This window comes from Phocoena sinus, chromosome 11, assembly GCF_008692025.1.
Source record: "Phocoena sinus isolate mPhoSin1 chromosome 11, mPhoSin1.pri, whole genome shotgun sequence".
NCBI lineage: Eukaryota > Metazoa > Chordata > Mammalia > Artiodactyla > Phocoenidae > Phocoena > Phocoena sinus.
The window spans coordinates 82,732,157-82,748,509 of NC_045773.1; the positions used below are offsets into that span (position 1 = coordinate 82,732,157).

The following is a 16,353-nucleotide window of genomic DNA, read 5'->3' on the forward strand; positions in this document are numbered from 1 at the left end:
AAGGGGAGATGTAGATATAGGTATATTTACTTCTCTCTGAAGGAAATCTCACTTCTGCTCCAACCCAAACATAGGTGATTACTTAAGTTGATTCCAGCCCATAAGCAATCAGGAAGGACTGGGAAACCTCCTACAATCAGAGCAGTCCTATCTTCCTCTGCAGTTTTCTCTACCCACACAAAGCCAACACTATCCCCCCTTTAAAGCATTTCATTCATCTCTCTGGCCACATCTTGGGTGGCGGAGCGCTTCCACCGTGTTTTGGTATCCTCCATTTCTTCCAGATCCTTCGGGGTGTTTTCCACAGGGTCGGTGGCATCCATCTCTTCTGACGCTACTCCTGCCTCGAGTCCTCTTTTAACAGCCTTCAGGAAAGAGAACATAAGTCGGAAACGGTAAGATAAACAGGGCTGCTTCTTCTTAGACAAGGTGGTAGTGGGGTCCTCTCGTCACCCCCAGACGTCAGTAGCATCGGAAAGGATCCCTAAATAAAGTCCTCGACCGCTCCGCCCCGAAACACCAAGGGCCCCGGAGCGCAGGCGCCCCAGGGCCCCGCCCCCGGCCCAGAGGCTCGGCCCCTATTGGCCCAGAGGCCGGGGGTGGACCGCCCCAGTGGCTGAACAGGGGGTGATCATGTGATTCGCGGGGGCGGGGCTGCGCCGGCCGCTTCCCAGCCAGGCTGAAAGGGCTCGGGTAGCCGGCCTTGTCGGCCCTTAAAGAGCCCCCTGGATGGCCTGGCCTCAACTGCCCTCGCCGAGCCACGCAAAGGGGGCTGCTTCTGGTTCTCGTCGGCCTCCCAGGTTGGCTTTCCTTCTTTACCCGAAGGTGGGACCTTAGGTTCACCGCCCGGAGCCTGCGGCCGCCGGGAAACCCAAACCCGAGTGTCCTGAGAGTAACCGGAAGTGCCGTCCCAGGCGGAGGGGCGGCGCCGGCTGCTGCCGTGGTAAGCGCGGCCCGCGGGGCCTGGGAGGGGCATGGCCTGCGGGGCCCAGGGATCGGGGGAGGGGTTCTGCGGGACCCGAGACCCCCTCGGCCTCCGCCTGGTAGGAGCAGCCTCTGGTCCTCGCAACAGAGCAGGGTCTGGGACCCCCCCCCCCCCCCCGACGGCGACTGAAAGGAGGTCAATGAAAAGTTGAAGGAAGAGAAGCTTAGTACTATCGTTCCTGGAGATAATAGTAAACACTGCCAGGCACTTTTCTAAGTGATCTATCTAAGTGTATCTTTCACTTTGGGGGAAAAAAAAAAAACAAGGACGTTGAATGTTCTCCACCCACCGCCCACCCCTATCTTTAAGGCAGAGATTGGTCATGTTGCATCGAATCTGTATGCAGAAAAATCTGGTTTGTTTAATCATTCCATAACCATTTTTGGAAACCGGCATTATATATAGCTTTGTATCATATGCACTTATCAACTGCATCTTGAGGTTTATAGTGGTAGAAGAATGGGTCATTGATCTCAGAAGTTGAGGTAAAAATTGAAACAAGTAGAACAGGACTCAGGGCTTTATTATGAAGTTAAGGTTAGTCATTACCCAGAAGGATTCTCGATGTTTTGTCTAGAGCTGTTTGGGAAGGAACTGATGGCTACCAGTGGCAGGTGCTTCTTGCAGGAGAAAATAGAATGTAAGGAAAGGTGGGAAGAGGTAAGTTATGGTTGAAAGATACTGACCAGACTGGGGAGTAAATGGAACCATTTAAAATTTCACAAAAATTATAAATTTGTACATTATTGATTTTTTTTCCTCTAGGAGAGGGAAGAATTGAGTGTTGTGAATAGTTATGGACTAGAGACCTTTTGGAGCCAAAAGGAAGATAGTCTTGAGTTTTTGTTGTTATGGTAAGTAACATACCAGGCTGTATGTTTCTATATAAACAGCGGATTTTTGAGGCTGGAGGAGAGGGAAACTGGGGGAGACAAGGCGGAATGGGAGAAGATACATGGAAAGAAGATACATGACCCTTTCTTAGCTCCTGAGATAGCAGAGTGCTAAAACCAGTGCTGTCCTACCAATTTAAGTGTATTTTCTACTCCTTTTCAACAGGCTTATTCACAATAGGCTTTTAGTAATTCCTTTGTGATTGATTTGCAGCCCCCAAAAGGCAGTATGCCCAATGCTTAAGCAGGCCCTGGAGTCAGAAGATGGAGATTCAGATACTGGCTCTGCTACTTACTAGCTGTGAGTTCTTACATAGTTACTTAACTGCCCTGAGCATCAGGTTTTCTATCTGTAAGGCGCAAACGTTGGTATTCATACCTATTTTACAATCTTGGGAAGATTAAATGAGATAATCCATGTAATTAATGAAAAATAAATGAGTTAATCCCTAGCCTGGGACCTGATACAGTAAGCATTATCTAGTTTTTTAGATAACACTTTATCAACTTTATCTGCCTGTCACGTACATCCTTTAACTATAAGGATAGCCTTGAGCTTTGAAGTTCTGTACTCAGCCTGTCTGCCTATTCTGTGCACTCTGACCCTAGCCATGGAAGAGAGAACCAGTCTTTTCCTAGGAAGAGGTAAGAGAAACCTCTTAGCGAAGGGTACCCTGAAGCTAAGACTTGAAGTATATATTTGGGTTTGCCAGATGCACCAGCCAGGGCTACTAGCCTAGCCTGTTATATTGATGCTGAGGCTTAGAGGATGATGGCTCTTTTTTGGTTCTGATATTCATTCATATTTTTCATTCATTCAACAAATGTATTCTAGACGCTAGGAATATTGCAGTGAACAAAAGACTAAGTCCTAAGTTATATAACTAAGTTATATTCTAGTAGGAGAGAGAAACAAGTTAACAAATATAAGATATATACCACAAAGTTGGATGATGATAAGTGCTATGAAGAGAAATATTGTAAAACAGGCTAAGGAGACATAGCTATTTTAGATGAAGTAGTCAGGGTGTGCCTCTTTTTAAGGAAATAATTTTCAGTCAGAGACTTGATCAAATAAAGGAGCAAGCTACTTGGGGGAACGGCATTCTAGGCAGAAGGAGCAAGTGTAAAGATTCTGATGTGTTGTGTGAGGCTGAAGGTAGGGGGAGGTACCGCATTATGTAGCGCAGTGAAAACTTTAGGTTTTATTCTTAGAGTGGTAGGAAGCAGTTATAGTATTTTGAACTAGGGAAGTGTCATGGATTACTTTAAATTTTGACAGCCAGACTATATTTTATTTTCTAGGTGCTGACCTCTAAAAGCCTTCCTTATTTTTAATTTTTTCCTTATTTTTAATTTTTTTCCTTGGTGCCCTACAGTTGATTGGCTATTTAGGGCAAATATGATACCCTCGGCTGATAAAATTAGGGAATATTTTAATTCATTTAACCATGCTCAGAATCATTTATTTCCACTCTACTCTCTCTCCTTTTGACCTTAACAGTAATACACATTTTAAAAGACAAAACTCCCATACAGCCACCATCTTAGAGTAGCTATTTGTCTGTATGGATGCATATCTTTACTTAGTTGTGATTCTAAAGTCTTCCTTTTCCTCCTAGCATTTCTCCATAAACGTTTTTCTGTGTTTTGCTTAATCTTCGTATTAATCATTAACTGATTATTATTTAGTTAACTATTTTAAATGGTTTTGAAGAAGGCTTTGCATAAGAGACAGGCACAGAGGATGAGCTCAAGAAATGTTAGTGTTTTTGTGACTGTGAAGATGGAATTAAGAAAATAATAGAACCTACCATTTATTGAGCATCTGTTGAGATCCAGGCATTGAGCCACGTCCTTTATTGACAGTGTCTCAGTTCCCATGGCAACTCCTTAAGACATGTAATGATATCTTACTTACTTTATCGAAATTGAAGTTTGAAGCTGAAGGAAGTAACTTACCCAAGTTCTCATAGCTACAAAAAGCACAGTGGGAATTTGAGCCAAAATCTGATTCCAGAGTTTGAACATTCAGCTTTAACTATCACAATATACTAACTCTCAGCTCCCATGTTCTTTTTTTTTAATATATATATATATATATATGTTTTCAATTTGTTTATTTTTGGCTGCATCGGGTCTTCGTTGCTGCATGCTGGCCTTCTCCAGCTGCAGCGAGCGGGGTCTGCTCTTCATTGTGGTGCGCAGGCTTCTCATTGCGGTGGCTTCTCCTGTTGCGGAGCACAGGCTCTAGGCGTGCAGGCTTCAGTGGTTGTGGCACGCGGGCTCAGTTGTTGTGGCTCGCAGGCTCTAGAGCACAGGCTCAGTAGTGGTGCATGGCCCCATGTCCCCTGCATTGGCAGGCGGACTCTTAACCACTGCACCACCAGGGAAGCCCTCAGCTCCCATGTTTTTAAAAAACAAAATAAGATACATTTAAATTTTGAAGTAACTTCAGATTTACAAAAAAAGTTGTAAAATAATATAAAGAATACCCATACACCCTTCACCTGCAGTCCCTAAATGTTTACATTTTACTATGTTTGTTTTATGAGTCTATACTAATTTCTCTATACATACATGTACCTATATGTACATTTTTTCTGAACCTTTTGAGAGTAAGTTATAGACATAATACCTCATCTCAAACTATGAGAGAATTAAGCCCTAAAGTCCTAAGACATGGTAAGCCCTGAAGTAATAGGTATGCAATGAATTAACTTCTCTCCCATGTGTGTTCAGTGCTACTAGCTACATGCCATCCTTGGGAGAATTTAAAAAATAGTTACTCAAGTCATTTTCTGTAGGGCTTCGTTCTTTGCCAGAACTCTAGTTGAGAAAGCCTGTCCTAAATACTCAATTGTTTATTCCCTGAAGACAAGGCTATTCTCTTATATTATCATTACAGTTATCACAGTCAAAAAATTAACATTCATATAATACTGTTATCTGATCGCCAGACATTATTGGAGTTTAGCCAATTGTTCCACTAACGTCCTTTGTAGGAAGAGAAAAATAAGTTTTTTTTGTTGTCCAGGATCCATTCCACCATCACCCATTTCATTTAATTGTCATGTCTTTATTGTGGAACATATCCTCAGACTTTGTCTTTAGACTTTTTTTTTTTTTTTTAAGTTTAGGCCATTTATTTGGCATAATTTTCTTCAATTTGGGTTTGTCTGATGTTTCCTCATGATTAGATTCAGGTTATACATTTTTGGCAAGATAGCACAGAAGTGATGTTCTGTTCTTTGCATCATATTAGGAGGCAACTATATATCTTGTTACTGGTGGTGTTAACTCTGATCATTTGTTTAAGGTGGTGTCTTCCAGGTTTCTAAATTGTGAAGTTACTTTTTTTGTCTTTCTAATTATTAAATATCTAGCGGGGAGATATATTCAGATTGTGTAAATATCCTGATTCTCATAAAACTTTCATCCACTATATTTTTGTATTTTCGCCTGAAACAGTTGTTACTCTTCATTGGACATGTGATGTTTTTAATTCCATCATTTATTCTACATTTAATTGTTGGCTTTTTTAATATAAGAAAAACCTATCCCTTCTCACTCACTATTTATTCACTTTTTTTTTTGATAAATAAAACCAAATGTTTATTTACACCAAAGAATTCCAACACTGGATCTTTCTCATATGAATGACAAAGTATTATATATATACAGACAGCAAGGGGTGGCAGGGCTGTAACAGGAGAGTTTAGTTTTCCCACAATTACAGTTCTACCATTTCAGTTTCACTGAAGATAGTGGCTCTGCTCCTACCTCTCAGGTACATTTACAAGACTGAGGGGCAGATCTTCTCAATGGATGGCGTGTGAGGGAAGGGGAAGGTAGGAAAAGAAGGTAGAAAGCTTAAAATAAAATGCAGTGGCCACATCTCTCATTAGCTCTTCAAGAGTTGCTAGCATGAAACCAACATAGACAATGTTTTTTTCTTTTGTAAAACACAGTAATTATACCCAGTAACTAACTGAATTCAAAAGAGCCAAGTCAAAGAAAACTGAAAAAGATTTTGCCTTCCCCCTCCTACCAGCTATAGAGCATGTTGGGAGATGAAAGGGGAGAGGACCGAGGTAAGGAGCCTGGGAGGGATGGTATTAAAGTTTTAAACTGAACTGAAACTAAATTATAAGTGAGCGGCATTTAGGTTAGGTCAGTAAGACATGATTCATACTGAACAGACGTTTTCAGGACCTGTCTGCACTTTGAGTAGATTTTCAGCATCTCAGTGTAACTAAGACATATTTCCACTAGATTCACCAGTATAACTCCACTGAAGCACTTTTGGAGTAAAGTGATATAAGTGACTAGCAGTACACTGCTCTTATAGGTTGGGTCCTTCCTTCTTCCTTCCTTCCCACCTCCCTTCAAGAAGCTACATTTTTGTAACCTCTGGAGGAGAGCATGAACTACAAACCCCTCAAAGTGTGAGATGGTAGGGGAGCAATGGTGGGCATGGGAAGAAATCTCCACCCAAGCGCAGCAGCCAGAATTGAGGCTGGTTTATCTTTGTTCTTTAGTGATGAGGAACTGAATTTGGAAGGGGAGAAAAAAATTTGTCCGTGAAATGTTCCACCTGCAGATAATTTTTCAGGGAATCCCCTGAGTTATGAAAACTTCGGGTTAAAAAAAAGAAAGAGAAAAAAAGGAATACAAGCTATTATAATTTCTTTTTTTATGACTGAACTACTATAAATCCACAAGCAACGGTTCAGACACGGTGCTTCTGAAGTATTTCACTCCTCCCCACCAGGCGCAAGCTGCATCAAGGGAGTGAGTGGACTCCCCAACCTCTGCTCAGGCATCAGGAGACAGAAGGGGCCATTACTGCTGAGTGCCAGCGGCAGCTGGAACAGGCATCCCGAGGGGGTTGGCAGCAGCAATCACTGGTGAGCCTGCCTGAGGTCTAAGGGGTGAAGGGGTTGGCACTGAAGAAATCCCTGACATCATATTGGTGCTGCTGACAGGCATACTGCCCCCTGGCACGCTAGATGAGCCCATTCGAGTCTGGTCCTTCACAACAGTGTAGAAATAGTCCTTCACAACAGTGTAGGCCGTCCTTCACCACGGCCTCTCTTGTGGTGAGCCACGACTGGTGGTCGTACCGCAGCAGCTTGTCCAGGAAATCCAAGGCCTCAGGGCTGACAAGGTGCTGGTTTTCACTGTGGACAAAGCATTCCCATCGCTTACGGGAATGTCTGCCCAAGATATCGTTAAAACGTGGATCTAATTGAATGTTGTATTTGTCAATATAGTCATATAAATCTCTGTCCCCAGAACCTTGGCTGTCCTCACCAACTGATCATAATTGTCATGTTCATGGAAAAATGGCTCCTTCCGGAAGATGACACTTGACAGCATACAACCCAAGCTCCACATATCCAAACTATAATCATACATCTGATAGTCTACAAGTAGCTCAGGACCTTTAAAATATCGGGAAGCAGCTCGGACGTTATGTTCTTGGCCAGGATGGTAAAACTCAGCCAAACCCCAGTCTTATTAGCCGTAGCTTTCTGTGCTCATGATTAATGATGACATTATGGGGCTTTACATCTCTGTGCATAATCCCCATGCTGTGACAATAATCCAGGGCCTTCAGAATCTCATACGTGTAAAATCGAATATCATAGTCTGTTAACGTCTGGTACAATTGCTTGAAGTCTGTTGTTTACGTGTTCAAAAACCAAGGCAGGAGTTCGTGACACAGGGTCTTTTACAATGTCTGCGAGTGTGATGATGTTGGGACCGCCTTGCAAATTCTCTAAAATCTTTATTTCACGCTTGATTTTCTTCTTCTTTACTAGCTTGAGAATTTTAACAACTTTTTCATTATTTGTGTTGTTGATGGCTTCAAATACTTCACTGTATTTACCCTGGCCTACTTTTCTAACCAGCTGGTAGTCATCTTGATTTCCCCATTCCACCACATGTGACTTGTAATTCCAGTACTCTTGGGCTCTGTGCGTATTAACATCTGTGTAAACTCTGGCCCTGTTTGGCACTGGTCCCAACATGTCAGACAGGTTGGCGGACAAAGTTGGACTTGACGTTTGGAGAGATGGCAGTCACTATGTAGAGAGGCAACTGGGGATAAGAGCTTGTTTCAGAACTGTTTTCTTCAAACTGTGGTGGAAGCTGCAGTGGCGGCGGACGCTCTCCCCTCTCTTCACACAGACAATATGGCGGCAGCGGACTATATATTCACTTTTTAAATGAGTATGGATTCATGGATTCTTATTGTGTTACTAATGTATCACTATCATTATTTATTTTGATGTTGTTTGTTCCTGATTTGTACAGTGGCAGCCCCTTCAGCCTGGCTCCTGGGTCCTCTTGGCTTATTGTCACCACTTTTTGAGCACTTCCTTATTTTCTGACACAACAAGGTGTTCCAGGTTCATCTTGTACTTTCTAAACCCTGGAATTACCCATTTCTCCAGTGAGCCTTGATTCCTTTCAGTGGGAAATGGTGTTTAGAAACCATGCTCTAAGTGCTTGGTGTGCTCATTACTACTGGGATTTCATCGTTTGTGACCTCACAGCCAGACATTAGTAAAAAAAAAAAAAAGTACACACTTTCACACATACACACATTTCTATTTTTTCTGTGTATACTTAAAAACCTTGACCTTGGGCTTTCCTGGTGGCGCAATGGTTGAGAGTCCACCTGCCGATGCAGGGGATACGGGTCTGTGCCCCGGTCTGGGAAGATCCCACATGCCGCGGAGCGGCTGGGCCCGTGAGCCATGGCCACTGAGCCTGCGCGTCCGGAGCCTGTGCTCCGACAGGAGAGACCACAACAGAGAGGCCCGCGTACCGCGGGGGAAAAAAAAAACAAAAAAACCTTGACCTCATACTGATACTTCTAATTCCAGTTAAACACTACACATGCAGAGTTCATTCTAGCCTTTCCCTTTTCTGTGTTTGTAACCCCCTTCGCTGACAGTGAAGCATCTGGGTGCCATTATATTTATTTATTTGTTCATTCCTAGGCTATACATTAAATAGTGAACCTTTTCCACTCTGGAGGAAAACTCCTACTAATTAGAGTTCAGTAATTGTTTATAGTCCTTTTTATCTTTAGTTTGAGTTTATATAATCCTAATACTGTATTATAAAGTTATTTGAGTTATTTTTCCCCCTCCTGGGTGATTTTGTTATTAATTTGAAATACAGACTTGTTTTTATTTGTATTCCATTTTAATTTTTTTCTCCCCCAGCTTTTCTATTTATTTATGTATTTATTGAATATGTGAAATGTAACAGTTTAAAAAGTAAAAATGTGTGTTTTACAAAAATGTATATACTAACAGAAGTATGACTCTCTTTCCATCCACCCTTTGGTACCAATTTCCTGTCCTTTTGATCCCATTTACACCTACCTTTTTTTTTTTTTTTTGCCCCGGACGCGCAGGCTCAGCGGCCATGGCTCACAGGCCCAGCCGCTCCGCGGCATGTGGGATCCTCCCGGACCGGGGCACGAACCCGAGTCCCCTGCATCGCAGGCGGACTCTCAACCACTGCGCCACCAGGGAAGCCCTACACCTACCTTTTGATGATAACCAAACTCATTAGTTTCTTCTTTTCTGAGTTTCTTTTTGGCCAAATGAATAGATACATGTGTAGTTTCTTATTTCTACTTAATTCACAGCTGCTTTCTAAAATTTACGGTTTATCCTAGAAATTGCTCCGCATCAATTCATAAAGGTTATCTTCATCCTGTTTTACAGTTACATAGTACCTCATTATATGTGAACATACCTTCTCTGTGCCAGGCACTGTCCCAGGTGCTAGGGAAACAGCAGCAAATGAAATGAACTAAAATCCTTGTCCTTTAGGGGCTTACATTCTATGGAGAAAAATAAAACAGGAAGGGAGAGAAGGAGTGTTGTACGTGTGGGTCAGCTGGGGTGGAGGTGTGTCATAATTTAAAATAGGATAGTCAGTCAGGCCTTACTGAGGACTATGACAGTTTACCAAAGATTTGAGTGAGGTGAGAGAGGGAGCTTTGAAGATCTAAAGGAAGAGCACTTTAGCAGGGAGAGACTACAAGCATAAAGACCTTGAAATGGGAATGGACCTCGCTTGTTTGAACAACAGCAAGGAGGCCAAGGTGACTAGCGTGCAGTACACATGAGAAGAGCAGGGAAGTGTGTCAGAGTGGTAACTAGGAATCAGATTTCCTAGGGACTCCTAGGTTCTAATAGGAGCAGTTTTGGTGGAGTGGTGAGGGTATTTGATTGGAGTATGTTCCAGAAACCTTGGAAGATAAGAATTAAAGACAATAAACAGATTGATTTCTTTTGAGGAATTTTGCTGTAAAGAGAAGCAGAAGTGAGACAACAGCTCGAGCGTGAGGTGGTTGAGAGAAGTTTCTTGTTAGTGCTTTGGTTTTAGGAGAGACATAACAGCTAGTTTGCTGACTAGTGTGATCCAGTAGGAAAGAACAAATTGATATTGCAGGAGAGAGAGGATAGAATTGCAGGAGTGATGTCTTTGTGGCAAAAAGGGGTGGAATCCAGTACACCAATGGACAGGTTGTCCTTAGATTGGGCAGGGGAAGTTTGTTATCCGTGGTAACAGAAGGAAAGATGGAGAGTGCATGACCACCTTGGAAGAGGTTGGTTGATGTGGTGAGGGCATGTGGAAGTGTTTTTTTTATGTTTTTGGGTTTTGGCTTCTTAGATTTTCTCAGTAAAATAGGAAGCAAAGTCATCCTATTTTTTTTTATCAGCAGTAAGTTGGGATTTTTCTTTTTGAGCAAGGTTTGTGCTCATACAACCATATCAAAGCGGACTCTTAGGCCCCTTTACCATAATAATAGTTATTATAATAGCTAACACAGAGTACTTACCATGAGATAGATCGTGATTAATTTATTATTCAACTCAATGATGTGAGATAATTTCCATCATTAATCGATTTTATAGATGAGGAAACTATGTACAGAGTGATTAAGTAACTTGCCTGACATCACACAGCTAGGATGATAGTCATAGAAACTTACTTTCTCTCTCTTTGCACTGGGAATTCTAATGATCATTAACCATTTTCTTCCAAACCTTACTATAGAAAGGACTGCACAGATATTCATAGCCCCTTTTGGATTGTTTTCTTCATGAGCAGGCGTACTAATTATTAGGCGTCTTGATTATTCAGTTGAACCAAGGGAAGAGGAGGAATTTTGGTTTTGAGATCACCTGAGTTCATTAAAGAAACAGTTCTTTCTGGTACTTGCCCTGTATGTGTTGCTGATTGGTTTTATACTAGCAAAGAGGAAAAGTAACTGCTTTCAACCCCTGTAAAACCTAGAGCACTTGTGGACTTTGATACAGAAATTCTGCCTTTTCTGCAGCAATTTTAATTTTGAGCATTTTTTCTTAGTTAAAGGAATATAAATAATACTTCTTCTTTGTCTCACAGGGTTTGAAATACCAAGTAAAGAATTAGTATATATGATGCTGGAAACTTGCAGAGAGGAGCTGCCCATGACTGAAAGGCCTAAAACAGATGTATCTTCCAAGTTCTCATCGAGAAAATGACTGTGAAGAAAATGATGGGTCAGGAAGACCAGTGGAAAACTCCCTAGGAGAGAGCCATAGAAAATGTACACTTCAGAAGAGAGGTATAATCAGAGAACTCAAAAAAGGAAAATATATCATGTATGCCCTCAGAAGGGTAAAAAGATTTTTATTCATGTGCATGAGATTACTCAAATAGATGATCATATATACCAGTGCCTTGAACGTGAGCAAAACTTCTGTGAAAACTTAGCTCTTATTATGTGTGAGAGAACCCATACAGGGGAGAAACCTTATAGATGTGATATGTGTGAGAAAACCTTCATCCAAAGCTCAGATCTTATTTCACACCAGAGGATCCACAATTATGAGAAACCTTATAAATGTAGCAAATGTGAGAAGAGCTTCTGGCACCACTTAGCCCTTTCAGGACACCAGAGAACACATGCAGGTAAAAAATTCTATACATGTGACATTTGTGGCAAGAATTTTGGTCAGAGCTCTGATCTGCTTGTCCACCAGCGAAGCCATACAGGTGAGAAACCGTATCTATGTAGTGAGTGTGACAAATGCTTCAGCCGAAGTACAAACCTCATAAGACACCGAAGAACTCACACAGGTGAGAAACCATTTAAGTGTCTGGAGTGTGAAAAAGCTTTTAGTGGGAAATCAGATCTTATTAGCCACCAGAGAACTCATACTGGTGAAAGGCCCTACAAATGTAATAAGTGTGAGAAAAGTTACCGACACCGTTCAGCCTTCATTGTTCATAAAAGAGTTCATACTGGGGAGAAGCCCTATAAGTGTGGTGCCTGTGAGAAATGCTTTGGCCAGAAATCAGACCTTATAGTACACCAGAGAGTCCACACAGGTGAGAAGCCGTATAAATGCTTAGAATGTATGCGAAGTTTTACTCGGAGTGCCAACCTAATCAGGCACCAGGCAACTCACACTCACACTTTTAAATGCCTGGAATATGAGAAAAGTTTCAACTGTAGTTCAGACCTTATTGTGCATCAAAGAATTCACATGGAAGAGAAACCTCATCAGTGGTCTGCATGTGAGAGTGGCTTCCTCCTGGGCATGGACTTCGTTGCCCAACAGAAAATGAGAACTCAGACAGAGGAGCTGCATTATAAATACGGTGTCTGTGATAAAAGCTTTCACCAGAGCTCAGCACTTCTTCAACATCAGACAATCCACATCGGTGAGAAACCATATATCTGTGATGTGGGTGAAAAAGGTCTTGAGCTCAGCCCTCCCCATGCATCAGAAGCCTCACAAATGTCTTGACCAGACAAGAAGTTATAATGCCATAAAAAATGTATTTACAATGTAAGAGAACTCCTTAAGATGAAGAACTCTAAGCAAATCTCAGACTTTCCTCAGAGCTCAGATTTCACTGGGGACCAGAGAATCTGCAATTGTAGGAAGTTGAGAAATGGTTTGCCCAGAGAGCTGTCCTTACAGAAGCGTATCAGCCACTCCAATGAGAAATCTTACAAATGCTCTGAGTTTGGGAAAACCTTTAGTCCAAGCTTGTATCTGATCACCCACAAGAGGATTCTTACAGGTGGGAAACCTTACAAATTTGGTGAATGTGAGAAAGCTTTCTAGCAATGGTCACCTCTTCTCATTCCAAGAGAATTCACATTGGTGGACAGCATTTTTAATACCCTGTGTCAACAGTGCTTCAGAGAGTGTGCACGTTTCATTGGACGTCAGAACACCCCACTGGGAAGAGACCCCCACAAGTGTGAAGAAAGCTTCTAACAGAACTATGACTTTCTTACCTATCAGAGAAGCCATACAGGTGAAAATTTCTATATTTGCCTTGAAGGTGGCAAAAGCATTAGGTGGAGAGCCTTCTTGGGTTTGCACCTCCCCAAAAGAAAAAAAAAAAAAAAAAATCTGAGGAAAGACCTTATGAATTCTCTGAATGAGAAAAGCTTCTGTCAGTGATCAGTTTTGTGGTATACTGGGGAACTCACATAAGTGAAAAACCCTATAAGTAACCTTGAGTCTAAAAAAAAGCCTTGCAGGAAATCCCTACCTTATTGCGCCCCAAAGAACCTACTCTGCAGATAATTTTGTTCTAGTAAGAGATCTAACTGTGGACTGTGTACATTTAATAGGTATGAGAAGAACTGTTCTAATAGTTAGTTGACTCATACAGTAGAGATGACTTTTAATGAGTCAATATGTAAACTTTTTTTTTTAGATACCCAGAAACTTCTTCTGGAAGGAGCTAGGGCAGGTCAGAGTAGGCCTGATGGGAAACTCAGGTAAAGATGCTTTTCTTTTATCTGAACCACTTAATGATTGCTTTACTTTCAGTTTTTAAAATTTGGAACTCCAATAAAGGAAAGGACTGTAACCTTGAGATAGAAGGTGTGGCATGTGTTACTGTTGGGGGAAAGAAGTACATTTACTTTGCCTCTGTTGATTTTGTAAGTCTTGGCTGGAATGGGGACTAGTGTGTTGATAGCAGCATGGGAACCTTTTGCTGGTTGTGAAAACTAAGCAGCTAGGGAGTAGTTATCATAGATCAAAACTCTTCCCAAGGCTTCCCCTTTGGAGGGCCAACCTCATAACGAGGTAGATACTCAGCTTTTTACTTGTGAGTTGAGGCATACCCTTACAAGTTTCCTTTCCCTAAAATCTTTCAGATTATTACTGGTATTTGCAGTTTCAGCTTTAGAGATTCATTTCTTCTCAACTCAGAGATGCACGTTCCAGGATAATAGTTATGATTTTTGCTAGTACCCATACTTTTGTGACTTCATTTATCATGTTTCTTTCAATGGTAAGATATCCTCATCAGCTCCTTGCAAAATAATTAAGAGAAAGCTGAAAGAAAGATTTAAGCCTGAGTAGGCACAGAGTAAAACACATAATGATGCATTATTAATGGAGAAGCTAGACTTTGATTTTGAGAATCGTGACTCAAAAGCTGGTGTTTTGTGTTTTTTTTCCACTCCATCATCCTGCTGTTTATAGCAAATCAAGCCACATAATGACATGCCTTTCATTTACTTCGATTCTGCCAAGGAAAGAGAATACTTTTTATTCCCAGGGAAAAGACTACAGTCACCACAATATAAGGTATATATTTCGCTTGTAATGTAGGATTCTAAATGCTAGAAGGGAAAAGTAGTTGGCAGATTCATCAGAGGTTTAAGGATAAACACTTATCTCCAACTTAACAGGATAATTATGATTACCTTTAATATTCTCCAGAAATACTCTAATTAATCCAGGGACCTGTAAGTGGACACTTCTGAGGTTTTTTTTCTTCCCTCCGATTAAACGACATTTAATATAAATACTTAAAACTTCTACAGTATTTGGGACTGTAGGCTTGGTGAATAAGTTTTGAGTCCTCTGGTTTATCTTAGCAAATCCTGAACTCCAGAGAGCGTTGGTGTTCGGACTCATGGCGGTGGCCAACTATTGCACTGCCACCTTGTGTATGGCTCTAAGCTTTGATCCTGATGACTGGTTGTTGACCTTGATAATCTTAGGGTCAGAGGATATAGCTCATAGTGATAATAAGAAATCTGATTCTACGGTGTTTTTTTCTTTCTTCTTTTAGAAAACATGTCCTGGAAGTTTATTTGATCTGATGTATTTTAGTAATTTTCATAAATAGCTCTTATACCATAAAAAGTTGCTCGGTGTGATAAAACACACAAGATGTATTTGTTTCTCTTTGGTGAAAATCATGTCTATCACTAGTATATGTTTGACAGTTGTAATTCTTAAAATAGTATTGGGTGTATGGCTTGGTGGTGATGAAAATTAGTCCTTATGGCTACTTGTTAGTCATTAGAGAGAACTTGGAGAAGGGAACAGAGTTTGTATCTTTGGCAGGGCAGTGACTTGTCCCTTCTTTCAACTAATCTTCCTGGTAATTGTCTCTAGTCTTTAAGTAAATTAAGAATGGACCATCCCTCAGACAGAGAACTTTGGGGGTATGAAACAGGTCTGAGGGCTTTTAACCATGGGGGGAAAATGGTGTTGGTATTACTCATATAGAATAACCTGAGGTTGGAAAGGACCACTTGGGAGCCTGTAACCAAAACTAGAAGGTAACTTCTGGGATGGATGGAGGTTCTCTTGAAACAGTGCCAACCTAAATCTACCTCAGGTAAGTAGTCAGAGTGACTTTTTCTAGATTTCAGACCAAACGAGACACTTGTATTCAGTCAATGTATTCCTATGCTTTAATGTTTTTGTTTTCCCTTAATTCTTAAATAAAAGCATTGTTCTGAAAACTCCCATTTTTGCCTCCACTGTACTAAGAAAAAGCATTTCCCCTACACTTGCATTAGAATAAAGCAGATGTTCAGGAATCCTTTCACAGTGTATACGTATATCAAACTGTCATGGTGTACACTTTAAATACCTTACAATTTTATTTGTCAGTTATAGCTCAGTAAAGCTGGGGGGGAAAGGAATAAAGTGGATATTCATGTGACCCTTTGGCCTGGTGGTGATGAAAACCATTGAACCATCTCTAGAATTCCAAGATTTTTCTTTTTTTAAGAATTCCAGGAATTTTTGATGCTAAGGCAAATAATGAATGGAAACCTGGAAGGAATTATTGTCTTTGCTGTAGACATTGGATCCTTTTGGAGCCTCCCCATTGCATTACATACGGAGTACAGGGAGGAGTAATAGCTTAAACTGACCGTATTTGGGACTAAAATTCAGAAACAACAAAACTGTCTGTCTACACCCTCAAAATAAAGGACAATTTTGAATTTTCAATTCCCAGTGGAATTCATGTATGACTCCAGTTCTACCTCTTGTCACCTTATCATTTGTTGGAGTGGGGCAAAGGAGATGGTGTAAAAACGGTGGCACTGATTTACCTCCCATTATGAAGTTTGCCCCAGTTTACATCTATTTGCTCTGCCACAGAGTA

The 16,353-nt window shown here is 41.1% G+C and overlaps 1 protein-coding gene and 1 pseudogene across 8 annotated transcripts; one reads left to right on the top strand and one right to left on the bottom strand.

Annotated features, from left to right (window-relative positions):
- The first annotated feature begins 635 nt into the window (after positions 1-635).
- Positions 636-15,704, top strand: ZNF322 (zinc finger protein 322). 8 transcript variants are annotated; one of them, XM_032649282.1, is made up of 5 exons: positions 659-943; positions 1,563-1,645; positions 1,751-1,839; positions 6,653-6,788; positions 11,326-15,704. In XM_032649282.1, exon 5 carries the CDS (start codon positions 11,508-11,510, stop codon positions 12,714-12,716), a length of 1,209 nt encoding a protein of 402 aa, XP_032505173.1. In that variant the 5' UTR covers positions 659-943; positions 1,563-1,645; positions 1,751-1,839; positions 6,653-6,788; positions 11,326-11,507; the 3' UTR covers positions 12,717-15,704. The 8 variants fall into 8 exon arrangements, 7 of the variants coding, with proteins under 7 accessions (XP_032505174.1, XP_032505172.1, XP_032505169.1 ...); XM_032649281.1 differs by lacking the exon at positions 6,653-6,788 and having other exon boundaries at positions 638-943; XR_004352247.1 differs by lacking the exons at positions 1,563-1,645; positions 6,653-6,788 and having other exon boundaries at positions 645-943; positions 11,326-13,708; positions 14,424-15,704.
- On the bottom strand, positions 6,681-8,476 carry LOC116762439 (annotated as a pseudogene).
- Positions 15,705-16,353: the final 649 nt, after the last annotated feature.